Consider the following 22,738-nt stretch of genomic DNA (forward strand, 5'->3'; position numbering starts at 1 on the left):
CATTACTAATAATTTAGACGATATTTAAACGTTCAGTGTTATAATTTTCACTTTAATTTGTGAACTATGAATAAATCTAAAAAATTTTAGAACAATTATTTTCATAATTACAATGAAAAAATCTGAAAATTGCGCGTATTTTGATTGACTGTAACTAGGTCAATTTTGGACTTAGAAAGTTGGTTCAACTATCAAAATGCATTAAAAAATTAGGCAAAAAAAAATTAGTAGTTAAAATAGGCAGTTGTCTTTAAGAAAAAAAAATTGTATTGCGCATGCGCAAGTCTAATTAAGTCAAAAAAATTCATAGGCCATCAAAAAGTGCTTTTTTATATCATAACAACCAAATAGAAAACAGAATTCAAATTGCATTGCCCTACTCTAAGATATTGAGTGTTCTCAATTAGTGATTACACACTGTATATTATATATAATATGTATTCTTTATAAATTGTAATTACGATTAGCGATTACACCGACATCCAATTCTAAATAAGTACCTGCGACTATAATGTTTATTACTTTAATGGAAGGGGCATGTCGTATCACTCCCATCACTTAATTTAATTTCAATATAAGGCAAAGGCATTTCATTAGAAAATTGACTGTCACGATGGCCTTCATTATAATAATATAATATATATAGTATAGATTTTGAATTTTTTAACAAATATAGTCCAAGCAATATTTTAGTATTTATTATTGCCACTAATATAGGTATAAAAATAATTAAATAATGGTCTTTAGGTATGTCAAAAGATTGTTTTTTACAAGAGAGAGTCGAAAAAGTAATATTCAGCCATACTTTTAAAAATACTTAAGTATTTTTCATAGTTTTTCGATATTTTTGTAAATAATATTATATTGATTAGTTATACATTTATACATCATTATGATTATTTATGAATAAGGTATATTATATATCTATGTAGGTACTACTATAAATTACAAATTATAATATATCATATATCACAACCATTTAACTTAGAACGCAACATTATAATTTACAACAGTCAACAATATTACTATGCGATTTTCAAAATAGCATAAGAGAAAATCCTTCTCCTGAATATGATCTCATCATACATATTTCACTATCCTTGATAAATTTAAAAAAATAAACTCATGCAAGCATGTGCGCTAAACAATATGACTCATCAGTACATCATATTATGTTGTGTATAGTTATAATATGTCTTATTAATGAATCGAGATTCAAGATTAATAAAAAAAAAATACTTAATTGATTTAAACTAAAAAGAATCAATTCAAAGTATATGATAATTGTTCACGAACACCTCGATCTCAAATTAAAATTAATTAAATATAAACATTTGATATCAGAAATCGTGGTACATTAAAAAGATAGGTACCGTAACATAATCAAATATTCCTAATACCCAATCAAAACATTTTAATTTATATTGGTAATTTACCCAGTAATATATTATGTATAATGACAAAATCTATTCGTACTGCACGACATAATCATAATAGCAATACTTAAATTTGCATATAAGACCACTTGTATAAATATAGGTATTAATGGTATCTGTTAAATTTACATTTCACTAATATTGCATAATATTGTATATTTATTTAAACCTTTGATAGTTAAATAATATTATATAAAAAAACTATTTTAGAAAATAATTAATATAGCATTGTGATTTATGTTAAAATTAAAATAAAGTCCATCGTACGCAAGAGGTTCTACAGTTCATTGTATCATGAAATACGACTTAAAATTGTATTTAGGAGCACTATTCCATATTTCGTGTACCTATCGATTTTAAAATTATAGATATTATAGGTAGGTACTCCCATTTAAAATATAACTATAGTCTTCTAAACCTATGTTAATATCTTTAATCCTAACAAAGAATAATTTATATCAGAAAATCTATTTAAAAAATAAGATACATTAATTTACGTATCTATACATAACATTTACTCATTAAATACACGTAATATGTTGCGATGGAATAGGAATGATGATGTCATAATATTGAAATCTTAAATAGGATAACAATAATACAAACGTTGGCTACGGATCAAGTGATCGGAATTGCTGCAGTCATTAAATGATATTGGTATAGGTGTAAACAGCTGTATGAATAAAATTGTCGAAAGATCAGTGCGCAAAAAGTGATAATAAAGTGCCGAAAAAAAACATTTCCAGCTGTACCTTCGGACATAACTATTTCTAATATGGGTGCATCATGTACGGAAAATTATAATTAATTGCGTATAATATATTATATCTATTTATTATAGAGGCATAGAAGTATCAATAAAAATTATTATTTTTTGTAATATGTATTAATATTTATATTATATATATAAAATATATTAACATCCGGTTGCAGGCAACAAATCTTTCGCAGACTTACAATATACTGGATAGCTGTCGATCGATCCCTTGGTCTTGGGTCACCTGGTGTTCCGGCAACGCGTCCAACATAGCGTTGGCTTTATCGTTATAATTCCCCAAAACGTTTCTGTACATGTTGTACACAAGTTTTCGCACTCTGGGATCGGTACGGTCCAATTTTGACGCTTCGGCGGCAGCTGTAGTAGTCATGATTGAGAAATTCGAGTGAAAATTATATTAAATATATAGGTACGGTGACAAGTAAATTAAATAACAAAGAACGGTTGATGGAACGTGCACGAATATAATATATATTAAACAAACACAAATTATACGAGTCTGTGACAAAGGCGACGATATTTAATTTCATAAAAACAAGTTCAAGTATATTAGGTAGGTATAATAGACATGCGCACTCTGAGGCGACGCGGCGCTGAATGCGAGTCAGATGCAACGGCCGACGACTGTCGTCTGCAATTTGTCCGCTCTCCAGAGTATAACAACGAACCGGTCACTCGGATAGGTATTCTAATTCTGTACTATACATGTATATCAGTGATAGTGTTTTTTTTAGTGACGCACTAAACGCGATTACGCGCAAATATTGTTATGGGACAAATTTCATTTTATTTCATTTTAGCGCATGTGTGCGTGCGTCCGTGCGTCCGAACAGGAGAAAAACTGTTACCATATGGCTTTATATTTGTTATATTATATGAGATTTTTTAAGCACGTCAGTTTGACACACAAACACTTAAGTGATAATAATAATAATAATAATAATAGGGAATACGTATACAAAAAGTATATACATGGACTACAGAGTTTATTACAACTTGGAATGTTCCATATATAGGTATTCGCCTAGTGTTCGTTGTTTCCATTCATATATAGTTAGGACATATTATTTAAAATATTTTGACGATTGTTATTGTGGATAATTGCATAATATTTATTCATTAATTGCAGCATATTTGTTCGTCGTTGTCCTATACAATATATAGCTCTACAGTAACAGTGCAATACGGTACTGAAAACGACCTACTGATATTATGTTAATTACAATTAATTATGATTAAAGAATAAACATATTAACTTCCTTGTTATTATTATTACTAAAGCTGTAAAAATAATCCAATAGTCAGAAGAATACTTTTCATCAAAATAAATCAATTCAATGTCATAAAAAAAATCTAAAACAGATTAGAATCAGATGCCAAAATTTAAATGATATAAAATAATAATTATTTTACCAATATTGTACATGATGTATACACTTAACTATAAAAATACTTTGATGTTTTTTTTTTACCAATTTAAGCAATAACCTTAATTAAATTATTTTAAAACTATACTTTCAAGTTTTAATTTCTATACATATAATGTACCTACCTAAACTTGTATGTAAAAAACAAATGGAAATTTATTTGAAAAATACGACCGTTATAAACTTATAAATTCATAAATCTTTGAATTGATCCAATATAACACTGTAGGTAGGTAGACCTACCGTAAATGTGTTAAACTCGTAGTACACAATACCAATATTTAAAGTATGTATGATAAATAATAATATAATTAATAGATTAAGTACATAATATTATCATACCTACTTCATACGAGTAGTATAATTGTATGGTATAGGTTTACATTTTTACAATATTTTAAAACAGTATCTAACTTAAGTATTTTATTTTACTTATACTTGTATATGGTAGAATGTTGTAGTATATCTTACAGTCTTACACAGTGTTTAATATCTATTGAAAAAATCACTGCAATTATTTGATTTTCGATTAGTAATGCATTTACTTATAATTTTTTAGCATTGTAATAATTTATTTTACGGGAATATAGCATACTGAAATTAATAATTTCTAATTTTTTTATTTTTTCCCCCGAGGTTTCATTATGTTCAACATTTTGGGAAGCACATATTATAATTCTTTACAGTAATTGTAAATTTGTAAGTACAACTTTAGATTGACTAACAATAGACACTCATCAAGAACGTGTGATACTTAATTATTCACAGTTAAAAATAATGCATTTACTTCAACAGTTGGAATATGATAAATCGAATAGTGAATACTAATCACCAAATAGTAAACACAGTATGTAAACAAAAATCTGTATACCTCCATTCTCCATAGACCATAATGTAAGGTCAACAAAAATTATATTATAATTAAATTAATCAAAACTATATGGTTAACGCTTAATTACTTTATTAAACTAATTTTGAGACAATGCTTCCCGAAATTATGTACGGAAACCGTAAGCGAAAAAAAGAATGCAATAATTTTTAGGTGAAAAGAGTAAACAACTTTATCATATTTGGTCGAAAAGAGCATGTGGGCGAAAAGAGGAAAGTCATTTTTGTGCGAAATTAATTGCATCCTAAATTTTGCAATTCATGATATAAACATTTTATTTTGTTTGAATACCAACATTAAATTTTGAGTATGACAGTGTGTCAGACTTCACTAAGTACATAGGTACAACTGAACAAGATACAACTATTGGTTACCTATAATTTATGAATACTAGTATAGTATAGCATTTATAATCAATGATATATTGATACAAGACATTTTAAAATTATACTTATAAAATCATTTATGGCTCAATTCTTAATACTTATTATATATTAATATATATGTAATGTATATAGGGTACCTATTATCCATACGATTGTAGTACCTAATTAATGAATATAATGATTATATGATAAAGTATAAAAATAATATAATATATAACATCATAAATTATTTAGTATTCATCCGTTCGAAAAATAACCAAACCACAAATTATTATTATTATTTATTAGCACATTAAAAACAAATTATAATTGTTATGTACTTAATAGTTCAAAAGCATGTGAGGGGACTATAAACTATTACAAAATAATTTTAATATGTCAAAACACGATGTTATGTTATGAAACAATTAAAAACATTTATCTGTTGAATGATTTATGTATAACATAATATTCATATAATATACATAGTGGCTAGACGGCTAGGTTAGGTAGTACCTAAAATATAATATGTTTAGATATTTCAATATCAACATGGTGTCAATACGTATCACTAATTTTATAAAATTCCACTTAAAAATAATACAGCTACAAGTAAAATTACTTTATTTTAAGTATTGACCCTATAGTATCCAACTGCATTGAAATTGTTAGTTACAAGTATTAACAAGTACCTAGATAAAATACGTCAACGATTGATTTTTATGTGATATAAAGTGTAAACGTTAAAAAACCAAATGTAATCTTTTAAAATATTAAGATCATATCTTTTACTACCTATATAATAATGAAAAAATATATGACCTGGCCTAAACTTAATCGATAAATGATAGAAACAAACAATCAATACGATAAACATCTATAAGGGTAAAAAGGAGTTACAAGTACCTATATTAAATATTACAATAAAAGTAAATTCCAACAAAACCGAAATGACAAGAACTGAAAAACCGGTTTCTTTATTTAGTATATGATTATGTGTAATGTATACCTTCTATCGGTTCAGAGTCGGTCCAGAGCAGCAGTTATGTAAGAGTTATTTATTAGGATGTTTACGCATAGGAATGTGGGAGGGTCATACATTTTATATACCCATGAAGTTCGTAAGACTATGACTCATTGAAGCATTTCTTTTGATATTCTTTCGTCTTTCACCGGTCATTGCATATCATCCAGAATATTATAAATAAATATTCTCAAGGCTTAATTATCGATATTATTATAATAATTCACATTTTTTATGATTCGTTTAACTGTTTAAATATATATATATAATACATTCTAATTCTATATGTCTAAAGTACGTCGAATTCGTAGTTAGAAATTATCTTTACCTATTAAATGTATTCTTCAGGCTTACATATAAAATCCTAATGACATAACCTCCGATGAGAAAATTATGCGAAATAGAATATTTTCACTTTTTATGAGCTTAATAAGTGATAAGTCATTCAACTTTCAAATAGTTTTTTTTTCTAAACCATTTCTATTATTGTTATACATATTAATAATAATGATAATTTGGACTACCTACTAGATATAAGACAAAATTTATCTAAAATAGCGTCAACTGTCGAGAGAATCATAATCAAATATTCAATGTAAGAAATATATCTTGAAAATGTAGGTAATTGTTTTTATAATGTTTAAGAGCACACTATTGCTATGTGATGTCACCGACTTATTAACGTACATGTCAGGTAATAGCAAATTTACCAGTTTGGCCATTAAAAAGTTGTGTAGTTAGCTTACAATATTATAATATAATGGATACCTAATAGACTATTATCAAACTTAAAAGTGAGAACATCATTTGTGTTTTCTACATGGTTTATATTTTATACAAATTATAAATATAGTTAATTGTAAATTAATGATGATCATCGATCGAGTATCTTACTTGATTGCAGTCCTGTAAAGTATTTAACTAAAAGTATTTGAGTAAAAGTATTCAAATACTTTTTAAGTATTGAATAACTTTTTAAATACTTTCAGCGTGAAGTATTTTGAATTTTTCTTTTATTAAATACTTTTTTTTATTAAATACTTTTTGGTATTGAATACTTTGGTTTTTTATTTCGAACATTTTATTTTTATTAGAAATAATTGGTTGGAAAAATATTATTGTCAACTACAATAATGGAATAATAATTTTATTTAATATTCTGTATTTCTGTGTTAGCCAAAGCCCAAAGGTTTGTGAAAACCAGATTTCTAAAAAAAGTTATTGAATATTGAATAACAATATTCCCTTTAAAACTATTAGATAACTATTAGATTACCTACTATGTGTTACTACTATGTGTTTACTACCTATGTGTTTATATTACGATAATTAGAAACCCACTTTAAAAACTAAAAGTATTTGAAAAGTATTTGAGTAGTATTTGAAATACTTTACAATTAAAGTATTTGAGTAGTATCTTAAATACTTAAAAAAAAAAATGTATTTGAGTATTTACTCAAGTACTTTTTAAAAGTATTCTTTACAGGACTGCAGTTGATTGTAATTCAAAAACGATTAACCGTAGATACTTGAAATGTTTAACGAATATTATTTTTTTTTTACTTATATATTACTTTCGACTTGAAAAAGTAACCCAATACAATTTAAATAACAACTTTGTTGTAGTATTCGCAGTATGCCTACAGAGTTACAGTATACTATAATAAACATTGTAGTTGCCTACCACATAATCTACCGTGGTGCCTATACCTATAATGTATACTTCTATGTTACGTATAACGTATAGTGCCTAGCTTTATGTTAGTAATCACGAAAACTTAGAAAACTTAAATAAGAAAAAAACAAACAATAGTTCCAAAACACGTAATAATTAATATTTATCAAATATCATCAACAATCATTAATTCGTGATCCTGATACTTAACCTATACGGGCCACTATTTACGACACTGACGAATGCAACAGTTGGATTTTGTACTTTTTATATATTATATTGAATACATTATTATAATATTATGATTTGCGGCAGCAATAACCCGAACATATGAATTAATTCTTTTAACTCAGTTCTGCAAGATTAAAAAAAATCGATCACTGTACCTAGTACCTACCCACCCCAAGTGTGGTGGTGTATCTTGATACTCGGATCCTTCCTTAATTTAATAATAAACAATTGTCTTTTACCTATCAATGTACCAACTTCTATCGATTCTCTATACTCTATTAATGTTATTCTAATTATAATATTAAATTCGTTATAAGTTATAAGTTACAAATTGTTTTCTTTAATCTTAGTACTGGTTTTAAAATTGAATAACTACAACTTGCACTAGTAACAGAAGATTGATGTGGGATATTTTTATTTTTACTATTGTACGCCCAAATAATTTAAATCAACATGATACAATACATTATTTTATTAATTTGTAAAATATTTACTTTGTAAAAGTAATATTGTAATAAGTATATTTATAAAAACTAAATGCATTTCATCCATGGGTCAGCCTTGATATTATGGTACAGAGAAGAAGAAATAAGGATCTATAGATGAGGTTATTGAAAAACTTTCCCTTCGAAAAAATAAATAAAAATTTTATATTTTTAACTTAAAAAAATATGCGATTTTCTATAATTGGATACGTTAATTTTTGTTATTTTAATATAAAGTGGACCACCGAAAATTTTTCATATTATCTCGTGAAAAATATCATTACGCCCCTGGCTATCTATCGCGGCTTATGTGTATCATAAATCATAATAATCTTTGTTTACCTACCTACTGCAATATAAGTACATTGTTGAACCGGTTGAAAAGTAATAATTTTGTAGGCATTTTTTTGTTAATACCTACTTTACCATAATACAAAAAAAAAAGCGAACAAAATCTTCAGTTTGCATCATATTTAAAACATAGTGTAATATAGAATTGGTAAGATCTGAAGATCTATTAATTAATTAACCTAAATACATTATATAATATGTAATATTATAACCAGATTTAAATGTATTTACAGAATATTTCGAATTCTTATCAAATTCTTAGCATAACAATAATTGCTTGGATAGTTAAATATTGTTCAATTATTTGTAAGAAAAAAAAATGTATAAGGAATAAATTGATTCTGCACAATTTAAATTAATAATAATTATTCACTAAGATGAATAAAATACAACTTTTTTTACCTGTTTTTTTGCCGAGAACATTTATTTTGTATTTATTAGTTATAATAAGTTATTACAATCAAAAGCGTGTTTGTATAATATAGTATGTATATTTTATATGTGTAGATAATATACTGTGGTCTTTTGTTTAAAGACATTAAGTTTTAATAATACAAATACCAATATTCAATGTATTATGTCATTTTGTAATTATATTAATAGATTTAATACTTAATTTTAAATATTTTCGTAAAATATATATCGGTACTTTAGATGCACCACCTTATATACCAACTACCATATTATGTTCTACAGACCTTAGTATAAGAACAGTGAACATCTATAATCTATGTGTATCTATATGATATTTTAATTTTATCTACTTATGCAATTCTACAAAAATTTTTTGGTCATGCTTCTGATTAGAATAATACTTATTTCTTACTAATTATTATATATTATATTTATGTAAAACAAAAAAATATGTCATATTAAATTCATTTTTTTAACAATTAATGAGTAAATATTTTATTATTATTATAATTCAATATTTCCATCTGAATATTTATAATGTTTATAGACTAATAATCCAAAATTGAATAATTAATTTTAAATTTCAAAATACGTACTATTATTTATTAATGCATACCTATTGCAGTTATACAAATAAACAAATAAATACAAACTAATCCGCTAATATTTCAATAATATAATATTAGGTGCATATAACTTATACGACTTCTTTTCTAATTATCATTTAGATCTTCATTTTTATTTTTATTTCCATTCTATAGTATCCTACTCATAGTTTTTGTACAACTATTTTAAATATCAATTTTTGTTAATAGCGTCAGATTTAAAAACTTAAATGTAGATGAAATAAAATATAAACTTGGCACAACCTCACACGTGATGTGAACAAAGTATATTGTAAAAATAGAACTGAACTATCACAATTACAATTCATAGATACACCATGATTGAATTATTAAAGTATACACATAATATTATAATATCCATCCAAAAACTAAATATGTTAATGAACGATTAAATTAAGAATAGTACCGTATTTAATATTTATATAAAATGTATCGATTTAAATATTTAATTATTTAAATATTAAAATTAAGTGCTTGAGCAAAATCACGTGTGTGTGTGGCATATCCTACATTCGTACCTATCGTATTAGTATTTAACACAAACACAGCACATACGTATTACTCATATAATTATTATATACTAGTTATATATGAATTATAAAACAACAAACTTGAACACTTATATAGCATAAGATATTATCGTAGATGTATCATGTATGTACGTACACACACGACGTTCCTTATGTATACAGCATTACCTATAGTATAGTTTTAACTTAAATTTAATCCATAGCGATCGCACAAAATATTTCGTTAGGAATATGTTATTATTAGTAAAAATTATAATTTTAATTTAATATTGATTAAATAAAAAATAAACAATTAAAAAAAAAAATTATATATACCTCCAGGGAACGGAGACTCCTAAACTCATGTCTAATAGGACAAACAAATTTAAACTAAATTAACACTGAACATATTCTTTCTCCTAATTTTTTTTTTTTTAATAAAAATGACTAATCTTGCAACTGGACATTGAAGATAGCCAAAATGGACCACCACCACCACCACCACTACCATTTCCACTACCAGGCGGTCGTGTATTTAAAAGCGTTATTTTTAACATATTCATTTTGGCCCTGATACGTAGTTTTTGCAACGCTATTTTCGGACAACAGACACAAGTAAATTTGTTTATAACAAATTTTATACCAAAAATTAAAATATAAAAATGTTATGAAATTTATATTTTTATAAAATAAATATTAGTTTAATATATATTTTTTCACTTTACTAATTACTTAAATACATATTATAATCAAAAATTATAAATTAAACACGTATACATATCGAAAACTTTATGGTACCTATGTAAATTAATTGGAGAGTCAATAGCTGTATTTTTGTGTACCTAATACTTATATACTAGCTTAAAATGTAAGTTATGTTTAAAAATGGTCCTTTATTGAATACAAAAATTAAACAAATATGTTCAACACGGGGCATGAAAGCAAGATAGAATACATAATAAAGATATGTTTTGATAATCAATTAAAAAAAAAACATTAATCGTTACGCTCAAAAAAAGATAACTATACTACTATACTAGGGAACGATTAAAACTGCGATTTTTTATATTAAAAATATTTCAGAGAAAAATGTATTGAAAAAAAACAACGACGCGTCATAAAAATTACTTATAAATTATAGGTATGGACTATGGTCTATAGATAATGGAATAAGACTTACAAAAAAAAATATATTTATATTTCTATATTTCTATATTTTATTAAAATGTTAATTAATAGATATATATCCCTGGCTTAAATTTAATATAAGCTACATATGTTGTATGTGTATATCCATATGGTTATAGGTACTATATAGAATATAGATATATGGCCTATAATATAGATTTTAGGTATAATGTTTAAAGTTATTGTCTTATTGATTTGAAAAAAAAACTTACTGTTCTTCCTGACGGGAACTGTTGTATATTTTATTAAATTCTTCGTCGACTCTCGACCCAGGAGATAAATCTGGTAAATCCATTTGCAAATAATTTCTCTCCAACAATACATTGCTGAAAGTCACCTATATTGTAAGCATATAATCAATATTTGAAATACAATTAATAATAATATTTATATAGTTAAAAATTGATAGGATCTAATTAATATAAATTACCTACCTTTTTCTTTGGCGAAACTATTTCAGCGTTTGACTGAAGAGGTTCGGGTGTTTTGGGATAGAATGCCACACTTGCTGGTCTTATTGGACTTGGAGTGCGACGGGCACTCAAGTCTTCCATTGAACATTTTTCTAATTTTTTCCAAAAACTTTTACAATCACTAGATGGTCCAGTGACCGAAGTTTCCACATTTGTTTTCCAGAACTGAGGTGAACTCGACCGACTTCTGAGACACACCGGCGGTTCACTGTCTTTTTGAAACGAATTCCTTCGAGGTTTGAAGTTTGAAAACTGTAATACCTCATTGTCATTCTTTATGGGTGATGAGACAAATTCTTTGTTAGGATCTTCAAAACATCGTTTTAGGGTTTCTTCCGAATCTTCAAGTTCACGCAATTGGTTTTCTGGATTAGGTGAGATTTCTACATTATTATTGATAATTTGGTGGCGCGGAGAACTAGGTTCTGATATACTATTATGTTTTGGAAAGACAAAATGTTGTAAAGCTTTACAACTCGATGACCTTTTGGGCGGTACGACGTTTTCACCCCGTCGTTTTAATATTAATAGTTCAATCGAATTACTCGGCCTTCGGAGGAAACTAATTGCCTGTGACTCGGTTAACGAATAACAGTCTATTCCATCGATCTCTAAGACACGATCACCGACATTTAAATAGTTGTACGCTAAAGTGCCATTTTGGACCTAAACAATGTTTTTAAAACATTTTTTTATTTTATTTTAAAATCAAAAAGGAATAATTCTACATTTCTACTCACATTTCTCACGGTCAGTGGTCGCCAACTGTCTCTTCCACCACATACTTGAAAACCCCACGAAGAGTAAAGGTCGTTCTTCTTAAACGAAATATTCAACAACTGAGCCATTAATAATAAATTGTCATGCTACTCCGAAAATGTGCATATACTGTACATAAGTGTGTTTGGGCAACTAACTGGCATTTGACTGTGTGTCCTAGTTTTCCCTGCCAACAAAGGGCGCTCTAATCAGCGTTCTTAATTAAATTGTTGACAAGTGACCGGAAATACGATACATAAACTTTGGACATGGTAATTAAAACATGGTTTAAGAATAAGTCAATAAGAATAAATATTACCTAGAATATTATATTTTATATAGTATTATTAATTATGAGTGTTTATATCCAGATGACCAGGTACAATAGTACAAAATAAATGTAATCAATTTAATAATCTAAGCTTTGTACACATTGTAGATTTCAAGAATTCAAGATACATTTAAAATAAGTGTACAAGATTTGATTTGTAAAAGGTTTGTATAGGCACACAGCACACTAGATATTTCACCAAGCACGCTCACCCACCCCCTCCCTTTTTTTCTTCAATTGAAAAATTATTCAAAATCTGATTTTCGGAATTTTTATATCTAAGACCATATTTTCAAATTCTTGACATATTTTTTGCTACTACCTATTAAGGCATGCTCTGTGGCGGCAAAACCCCCAACCCCACACGAAAAAATATGTGCATGCTACTGTCCTGCAGTAATACAAACATCTGTTTTTCAAATAAGAAATATCCAATATCCAATATTACATCTAATTTACATTTATAAAAAAAAGGTACTCATTTGAAAAACAGAAGTTTGTTTTGCCACACAATACTTTATAAGGAATATAAAAAATTTCAAGAATTTAAAAATTTGTCATTAAGTAGGTACCTATATTTAAAAATTCTAAAATAAGAATTAGAATAAATTAATGACAAAAGAAAAAATGAGGGTGAGCATGATTGGCGAATCACCCTGTAAAATATATGTAGATCCCTAAAAAAATTTTGTCGTCTCCTAATGTTAGAAATTTAGAAACTAACAAGCTACCTACCAAGTATTAGTTTTAATTTTGTGTGATCACAATCAGTAATAAATAATAGTTATAATTACCTTTAATTATTAATTTTCTACAATTTCATGAACATTGTTCATACTTTCGAATAATACCACTTACTAGTTTAATTCACAATCAATTTACGCTTAATATTAGATTACCTAAACATCTCGGTATTTTCGTTTTTTTTTTTTCATAACACAATTACTAATTAGGTAGCTGTGTTACCCAACTTCACCTAGCCAAAAATGAATAAATATAAAATATGGTGACCCGCGTATTTCTGTTTGATTGTATAATCTCTGTCAGATTTGATACAGCATTAGGTTTAAGACTTGAACTTTAAGTAATTTTCCAAAAGTACAAACTAGTTTCAATTTTCTACCAGAAATCACTCAATTTTAATAATGATTAAAGGATTAAATGATTCATTTTTCTGCTCCCTAGATGTGATGACAGACACACTCACATTGTTGTAAAAATAATAAATTCATTGCTACTTTTAAAATTAAGATATTTTATTATATATATATAAATAAAAACATTACAGATCAATTATTACATGTATAATTCTTAGTGTAAAAATATATAATAAAAGATAAAAATAACCATAATATTATACTATTAAAATTATTGTACGTAACATAATATAAACTATAAACAAAGTATAATTCGGTTTTTGTAGTTCTAATAAATTTGATTTTTAGTTCACTAACATTTTATATAAACTATTATTAACTAACTCTAATGGGACAGCAAACAGATAGTTCTGTAGAAATATAATAATTATTGGGGGGTTATAAATGTCTTGAAAGTCAATAACTTAATATTATTTATGTTAATATTTATTATATTATTAATCTTGTAAGTTGAAATAATTATAATGTTATAATCAATGTTTATAAATCTCTATTTAAAATAAAACGGTTGCCTTCTGAATGTTTTCCAGCATAACGGTATCGACGACGGCCATATGCAGCTAATTTAAGTGCAAATAATATAAAATAAATTGTAACTTTAAATAAATATATAAAGCATAGAAATGTTGTTAGTAAAAATACCTTGATGATGTATTTCTTGTGTTGGTGATACAGCAAGTGGAGTGAAAATATTTGAAGTATCTGCACGAGATTGAGATCCAAGAGATAATTTCCAATCAAATCGAAGTGGTTCATTTCCAAACTGCTAAAAATAAAATAAAATAATATATTAATATGTTATATTACAATATTTTTAAGTTCTTTTTCATAAATTTTATAGTTAAGATCAGTGCTCGAATTGGGAATTATTAAGTAGAGGAGCTCAATCCAACAATTTATAAACTGCGTTCCAAGTGAAAAATTATTCAACGCAGCCTTGTGGGGGGCTTCGCCCCCCACACCCCCTTTAACCAAAAAAACTTGTACTATTGTAAAAAACCAACATACGAACACAGATAAAGTTCTTACTACCAAGTTTCATAGTAGGACGATTCACTCTTAATTTTTAAACTAACGGAGCTAAACTTTATCTGCTGAGCGTAAATTTGCTAAGTTATGCATTTGTAAGACAGAGACAATAAATGTCCATGTGGCGGTCTCTTAATCATAAAATATTAATATGTATGAGATCAAAATGTATAATTAGCAATTACTATGAGTATTTTCTTTATCTACCATACTTACGGGGCGTATGATTTTGGTAAATTCGCCTTTAGTTATTGCAGTATCTAGTTCTTCATTAGTAACTGGTCTTGAATCAAGAAATCTCAGTTCTGGTAAATAATGTAAAACAAAATACCTAAAATAAAAATATATAATTACTATAACAAATTATGAATCAACCTGTTATTTATTTTATCATGAGTAATAAAGTATTTTAATAACCTATATCTTTTATAATCGTTTTCGTCTTTTTCAAAATCTATTAGCTGTGTTGGGCAAGCTTTGTTTCCAATCAAACTGAGAAATCTTAAAGAAGGCATACTATATTTTATTTGGGTGACCAAGTTTTCTAAAACCGTGATCTAAACAAGCATAATAATTTCAATTTTAATACCTGAGTATACTATGTATATTATGTAATAATTGCTATATTACTTTATTATTATTCATTGAGAGTATATGTAAATGTGGTAAATAAGGTAATTTAATAGTATCATCTAGATTATTGTTATCTAAAACAAGCTCTTCTAAATCCGGAAATAGTTCTGAATGATTTAGTGTAGTCAAACTATTGAAGCTTAGATCCAAAGACTTGACTTTGGATCCATACATTTTACCCAGTATTTCTGGAATACTCGTAACATCTTGGCCAACATAACACAACTGAAACACAATCACAATTGGAATAATTAATATCAGGTTTACAAAATTGATGTTATATTACTATTCATATATCTACTTATTTTAGTAGAAAGGTAGTATTGACAATCAATGTAAAACGTTTATAAAGTTAAGGAACTGGACAAGTAAATAAATACATTATTAATCGATGATTATATAGGTATAGGAAAAACAAATTATTAAATCACCTACTACATTAATGTTTTTACTCTACAATATATTGTAATTGTCAGTAGCATATTAAATAAGAAATAAAAAGGTAATTTTAACTCCTAAACTATTCAAAATAAAGCAATCAATTTTTATGGGAAAATACTCACAGAAAAAATATAAGAATTCAGCAGAAGAAGACTACAAATTAAATGTATATTAATAGGAAAATAGTTTTGCTAACTGGCAATATACAATTGTATTTCTATATATTACTAATGTAGGTATCTTAATTCTTCAATATATAGATAATGTATTTATTACTCATGTTACCTGAGATTTGGACTTTGTGGAATCCCTATTAACAGCATAATATAGATGGGAATATTTGTATGATTCGTCTTCATTAGATCTTTCATCATGAACACCTCCACCTGAGTATTATAAGAAGGAAAACCCAATTTTCACTAACAAGACATCTTTAAATCTTTTTATTCTTACTACTTGATAGGACTTTAGTTTCATGCACCGTTGTGACAGTCAAAGCATATGAAAATTTACATCGATCTGGTGTAAAAAAGTGTAATTTGAGGAATTCCATTAAAACGTCAGCCTAAAGTTACATTAAAATATAGTGTCCAAGTAATTTGATCAGCGGTGGAACTAAAAGGTTTCATAGAGTAATTTATAACCAGTGTATGTATGAAAACCCTTTCAAGTGTAAAGAGGTTTAACTATTATGTTGGTATATTGTTATCATTGTTTTAGAAAATCAATAGCTCATAATTCCACAATTTTTAACTTAAGAGTGCGCTAAACCTGCATAGATTCTCTCTGTTTTACAAACGCATAACATAGCAAATTGTACGTTTAGCTGTTAGTTTATAACATAAAGTGAATTGACCTCCTATAAAATTTATAAGTAAGAATACTAACTAGAGAAACTCATTTTTTGAATTTTAAAGCAAATTTTAGTAAATTGTTTGTGTATTTTAAAATACTCATAACTTGCTTTAAAATTAAAAAACCCTGAGTTTCGCTAGATAGTATTCTTACTTATAAATTTTAAAAGAGGCCAATTCACTCTGATTTTTAAACTTACAGAGCTAAACGTGATCTACTGAGCGTACAATTTGATATGTTATGCGTTTGTAAGACAGAAAGAACGCATGCGGGTATAGCGCTCTCTCAAGTAATTTACAGAAATAAATATTAAAAAAAAACCCAATTAATAACTAAACATTGATTATGAAACAATTAAAAAAGGAACACAACTTGTATGTTTTGAATTAGGGAATCTAGTTTGCTTTGGATAGTCTGATTTATTATAATTTTAATGTTATAACTCATAACTCACTTAAAAATTAAAATCTTGTAAAAAACCTACGAGAGAACACAAATAATGTTCTTACCTAAAAGTTTGATAATAGGTCAATTAACAATAATATCTTAACTAACAGCACACTATTGAAACTAGTGAATGAAAATTTGTTATGCTGTACGTATGTAAGATGGAGACAACATATACGAGAGCGACGTCCTCTTAACAATTTATTTTTTGTATTATTTTTAGCTTTACAAGCCATTTGGGCTTTTGGCTGCTGAAACTAAGTCTTCAATTCTTCTCTGTTCTTTGATATGTTCCAATCAACTTCTCGTGACTGTCTAAGATCCATCAAGGTTTCTCGTCATTGCCCATCCATCTTCGGCACGATTTTGTGTCTTCCATTTCTTCGCTTATCTCTATTCTCTTTTTTAGTCTACGATCTGCTTGCCAAACGTGTCCCATCCATTCTAGTATTTTGCTCCTAATGAACTGAACCATATTTTATAATTTATAAAATATACTTCACTGATTATTTGATCTTATTTCCTATTTTTGCTCTTCAGGATTGAAAATTGGGCCGTGTACTTTCCTTAGTATCTTTCTCTCGAATCTTTTCTTTGTCACATTTTGTGGTTGCCCAAGTGGCCAGATGCGCCATTTCAGTGTTTTTTAAGGGTGTGCAAACAATAAAAGAGGCCAATTTTTCCCACCACCAGGCCAATCATTTAACAAACTTTTTTCAGGTTTTCACTATAGAATTTTTACTATTAAAAACATTCTTTGCTTTCTTACATAACATATAAATTAATAAATTAAATATAAAATATTCAAATTTTATTTAGGTACGAGGTACCTTATCATTCAGCTTTTATTATTTTTAAATTTTTGAATGCATAAATTTGATATAGTTACCTATATTGGAAATTTTGATATCAAACAAAAGGGAAAGTACACAATTAAAAATTGGCAAACTGAACGCCAAGGCAACAAGGCCATAGTATCAATACACACCCTGGCCCCAATCAATACATTTTATTCAGCTAAATACCTATAAAATAATTTCAGAAAATTTAGGTAAGTGGTAATTTTTCACTTTTAATTCTAAAAAAATGAATAGGTACCTACAATGGAATGGCAGTTGAATTACATATGTATTGTAAGACCTAACTTATAAACTAAAAACTAATTTAATTAGGTAAACAAATATTGTTTAACGAAACTTGGAAAATTAACAAGGTATAATAATTCTTTCTCTAATACCTATAGGTACCCATATTAAAATAGTTAAGCATAGTAACTACATGTATACCTGTATAGTGTATAATTCATCTATATTCTAAACCATACATCAAGAAAAAATTAAAATGTAGTAAAATATTATGTAACGATAGTATATATTTTGATATTATTACTATTAGGTAATTACCGAGTTTAAATTTAAATTGTATTTAAATTATAAATACTTATTTTATTATAACATGCCAGAAATGAATGTGGTTAGTACTTATTAATTGTACATAATAGATTAAAAGTTATAATAATATAATCATTACCCGGTTGTTTTGAAAGTTAATTTTTCGTGGATCTGTAAAATCTTCTTGATCCATGGCAAACAATTTAAGACCCTAAATGTAAATCAGAAGAAAAAAGACCTTTTCTTCAACTATCTTCGAGTGACTTAAAATTGATACTTATTGGTAACTATACAAATTAAAAATATTGTTAGTAATTATTTGTTTGTTTGCGATATATTATATTAGATCATTTATTGTATAATACAAATTATCATGTGTCAGTTAATACTAAGCAAAATATTATAACTTATTACAGTTCCTGTGACAAATTTTAAATAAAGTATATTGTAGACAGCAGTATCACAGATTATATAAAATCATGTAAGTGATAGTTAAGTAATTACTAATGAGTTAATAGTTACCTACTATAGTTACTTATTATATTTGAATAATGAATATTTATTATTTAATATTTAATTATTATTGTGGACTGGTCAAAGTTTGTAAGATCTACCATAGAACAATAGTTCTACCATTGATAATAAATACAATCACCAAGTAAATAAACGGGGCTGGGACAGATTTCCCGATTTTGATAACAGCGAGATATCATCAAAATCACGGCTATAGATGCTATGGTTGCACGACGATGACAATTTTTTGACCGTACAATATTCTTATCAAAAACCTCTAGACTGCTAGCGCTTTCAGCGGAACTTGTAGTCTACGAGTCTACCTAATCAATCAACTCGGGTCACTAGTCACTACACTTGAATGAGTTGAATTATAGGTTGAATTACTAATTTCAATTCTCAATTCTTTTAACGATTCTCAATTTCGTATAGTATATAGTATATAGTAATTAATAGTATATAGTTCCACCACGATTTAAGATCTGAATCGTCAGTTCCACCGAGGCGCTAAATCATATTGACTCATAGCTCTCGCAAAGTTTTATATGAATATCATTATATTATAAGATACAATAGGCATAGGTCATTTTTCGTAGAGTTGTAAATTAATTTGAGTCAATTCTGAATTATTTGAAATTAATTGTGGAACACTAGTCACAGTCATGTGAGTTGCCGATTTGGTTAACACTGATTTAATTCATTCAACTCTTTGAAACAAAAATAGTTCATGAACTACACACCTCTATGCATATTTCAACGTACTCTGGCACTGTGCAGTGTACTGGGTACCCATATACGTATACTACATTGTACATAGTACATAATATGACTTAGTATAGCAGGACACTGAGGTCTGAGATTACAAAGTTATTGATTTTGTGATTAGTAATAACAGTTAATAGGTAGCTAATTATTAATATTTTGTATTTGATAAAACAACTATTATTATACACATATAATATTTAATAATAATTAGACTGCATTAAATATTAATATTAACACAAAATAGGTTCAATGTATTCAAATAAATGTATATTATAATACATAATTTATTTGGTATATATGTATGAACCCACTTTGAAACTTTTTTTTTACTTTTGTTCACTTTTTTAACATCTTGATTTTTTAAATAACTAAACTGTCCCATTCTCTTAGAGATGTATGTACAAAAATATCAGTCAATATAATATCTGTTTTATGTAATCCGCATGGGAATGTTAGTTTATTGACATTTGTTTGAAAGAATTCCTCATACGTGTCTTCAAATGGATTAAGGGATGCTGCATGTTTTATGAAACATACTTCTAATGTTTCTAGGATTTTATACAAAGTATTGTTTGGGTGAGTTAAAAATCCTCTTGTTTTTAAGTTAACCAAATCTGCAGCTTGATTATTTGATTTGCCATACTCTGTTTTTAAAGAATACATGCACTTTTAACATTTTGTTTTTTTTAATATTTTTTTTTGTAATATATCTGTTGAATTAATACATTATAATTTTTAGGTGTCAATAAAGTCTTATAAACTATTATAAGTTGTATTTTTTATGCTTTTTTAATAAATACCCGGCTAAAAAGTAAACTATACATTCAAACACTGAAGAATCTATATTACTGTTTATGTATATTACTATGTTCAGTGAATACATCATAAAAAGTCCAGCAGTCTTTTCAATAATATTATTTAGCTTTTGTTTGAGTTTAAAAATCTTTTCATTTCTTTCTACTCAAGTCCGGATTAAGGGGAAGGGTGGCAGGGGGGCAATGGCCCCCGGGCCTTGAAAGTTAGAATTTATTTAAGGGCCTCTAATTTGTCCATTACTTTTTTCGTTATAGACTATGTAACACTAAATAAATCACCTAAAGAAAAATCGATGATTATTTAGCAAGGAAAAAAGCTTGTAAATTATAATTTGTAAATAAAGTGATACATTAATACATTATTCATTATTTATTGCTATGTGCCTATATACCCAATATGTTTTAAATGATGCCCTTGTACGAAAAAAAAAAATATTAAATAATATACAATGTGTTCCAGAGTGAAGTGACCGGCCAACGTCATATGAAAGTATACCAAAAATGATGAAGAAATACCCTTTAAAGATTGAATCTAACTTTTTATTTTTTTTTTGTTATGAGCAATTAACTTATTTTTATCAAAACCATGCATATCACACATTTGTTTATGTATTTTCAACATTTTGACGTAATTTTATTTTTATTTCAAAGCTATTTAATTGCCCTATCAACTGACATACGCAATTAAACCAGAAATGTGCTAATTATTTTTATTAAATTTAAAAAAAGAGAAAAAAGTTGGCAAAAATTAGTATTTCTAAAAGGAAATTGTACATTATTCCAAATAATTTATTATTAACTATGAGTTTTTGTTTTTTGTATTATAACAACTAAAATTTACCGAATAAAATAAAATTAAACGAATGACGACCAATTAACCGACTCAATCCTAAGAAAACTAAGATTGTGACGATTAACAGGAATATATTATGAAAACCAAACTTTCAAGGTATTCTAGGTATATTAATGTGTTATTTAGTATAATTCGGCAGAGTAATACAAAAAACAAAAAATCCATACCAAGTAATAAATTATTTGGAATAATACACGATTTCCTTTAAAAAATGCTAATTTTTGCCAAATTTTTTCTACTTTTTTGATTTAATAAACATAATTGGTGCATTTCTAGTTCAATTGCGTATTTTGGAGTATTGATAGGACAATTAAATAACTATCTTCATGCTAATTGTGATAATAATTGCTAGGTAATAATTGCTAATAATTCATTTTATAAAGACTGTTTGGAAGTAAAATATTATTTGACATGACTAATAATATTTTACTTCCAAACAGTCTTCATTAAATTAATTATTAGCAATTATTATCACAATTAGCATGAAGATAGTTCACCAAATCAATTGTGGATTTAATTGTTACTCTGAGACCTTCAGAAGTCTGTTTAATTAGAAAATCATCATCCTTAATTATTTACTTGATTAAATTCGGAGTAGCGGCTCGTGAGTAAATATTCTGGGGAAACTTAAATTAAATAACAAAAATTCCATATAACAACGAACAAAAAAAACCTTTTTATTGAAAAAATTAATTATATTAATATTAATATTTCATTTAATATTTAGTTAATATTTTTAACTTAAATTAATACTACATTTGTTTAATTTTGATTAATTTATTGTTCGTATGTTAAAGCATTTAAAACCACTGGCTTAGTAAAAATTCTATTATATTTTCTTTTTGCATTTTAAATACGAACAAATGCTGAAATGCTTA

The 22,738-nt window shown here is 26.7% G+C and overlaps 3 protein-coding genes across 19 annotated transcripts in view; all 3 read right to left on the minus strand.

Moving 5' to 3' along the window:
• The window catches only part of LOC100168172 (uncharacterized protein), a 23,269-nt gene extending 12,577 nt beyond the window's left edge, over window positions 1-10,692 (minus strand). For 2 of the 13 annotated variants that reach the window (NM_001162471.1, NM_001162472.1), the window contains 1 exon segment: window positions 2,394-2,838. In NM_001162471.1, the coding sequence (NP_001155943.1) occupies window positions 2,394-2,584 (191 nt within the window). In that variant the 5' untranslated portion in view covers window positions 2,585-2,838. 13 annotated transcript variants of the gene reach the window in all.
• Window positions 10,693-11,550: 858 nt separating this feature from the next.
• LOC107883983 lies at window positions 11,551-12,911 on the minus strand. Its single transcript, XM_016805158.2, has 3 exons — window positions 12,612-12,911; window positions 11,833-12,537; window positions 11,551-11,735 (listed from the first exon to the last, which is right to left on the minus strand). Exons 1-3 carry the CDS (start codon window positions 12,717-12,719, stop codon window positions 11,607-11,609), a joined length of 942 nt encoding a protein of 313 aa, XP_016660647.1. The 5' UTR covers window positions 12,720-12,911; the 3' UTR covers window positions 11,551-11,606.
• Window positions 12,912-14,196: 1,285 nt separating this feature from the next.
• On the minus strand, window positions 14,197-19,456 carry LOC100168001 (leucine-rich melanocyte differentiation-associated protein). Of its 5 annotated transcripts, none has more exons than XM_016805412.2 (7): window positions 19,441-19,456; window positions 19,054-19,201; window positions 15,778-16,005; window positions 15,565-15,704; window positions 15,364-15,478; window positions 14,761-14,884; window positions 14,197-14,678 (listed from the first exon to the last, which is right to left on the minus strand). In XM_016805412.2, exons 2-7 carry the CDS (start codon window positions 19,105-19,107, stop codon window positions 14,599-14,601), a joined length of 741 nt encoding a protein of 246 aa, XP_016660901.1. In that variant the 5' UTR covers window positions 19,108-19,201; window positions 19,441-19,456; the 3' UTR covers window positions 14,197-14,598. The 5 variants fall into 5 exon arrangements, with proteins under 5 accessions (XP_016660901.1, XP_008183987.1, XP_008183984.1 ...); XM_008185765.3 differs by having other exon boundaries at window positions 19,437-19,454; XM_008185762.3 differs by lacking the exons at window positions 19,054-19,201; window positions 19,441-19,456 and adding exons at window positions 16,507-16,607; window positions 16,675-17,097 and having other exon boundaries at window positions 14,761-14,881.
• Between the last annotated feature and the right edge of the window lie 3,282 nt (window positions 19,457-22,738).

The sequence above is a fragment of the Acyrthosiphon pisum genome, chromosome A1 (assembly GCF_005508785.2).
Source record: "Acyrthosiphon pisum isolate AL4f chromosome A1, pea_aphid_22Mar2018_4r6ur, whole genome shotgun sequence".
NCBI lineage: Eukaryota > Metazoa > Arthropoda > Insecta > Hemiptera > Aphididae > Acyrthosiphon > Acyrthosiphon pisum.

What these genes read in the sequence shown, in the direction of transcription:
- LOC100168001 (XM_008185754.3), bottom strand. Translation starts at nt 16,774, where the DNA reads ATGGAATTCCTCAAATTACACTTTTTTACACCAGATCGATGTAAATTT. An exon ending in CCACAAAGTCCAAATCTCAG is followed by an intron (nt 16,006 to 16,506) that starts GTAACATGAGTA and finishes ATTGTGTTTCAG; the next exon opens with TTGTGTTATGTTGGCCAAGA. An exon ending in TTACCAAAATCATACGCCCC is followed by an intron (nt 14,885 to 15,363) that starts GTAAGTATGGTA and finishes TTTTATTTTTAG; the next exon opens with CAGTTTGGAAATGAACCACT.
- LOC107883983 (XM_016805158.2), bottom strand. Translation starts at nt 12,719, where the DNA reads ATGGCTCAGTTGTTGAATATTTCGTTTAAGAAGAACGACCTTTACTCT. An exon ending in GACCACTGACCGTGAGAAAT is followed by an intron (nt 12,538 to 12,611) that starts GTGAGTAGAAAT and finishes AACATTGTTTAG; the next exon opens with GTCCAAAATGGCACTTTAGC. An exon ending in TAGTTTCGCCAAAGAAAAAG is followed by an intron (nt 11,736 to 11,832) that starts GTAGGTAATTTA and finishes CTTACAATATAG; the next exon opens with GTGACTTTCAGCAATGTATT.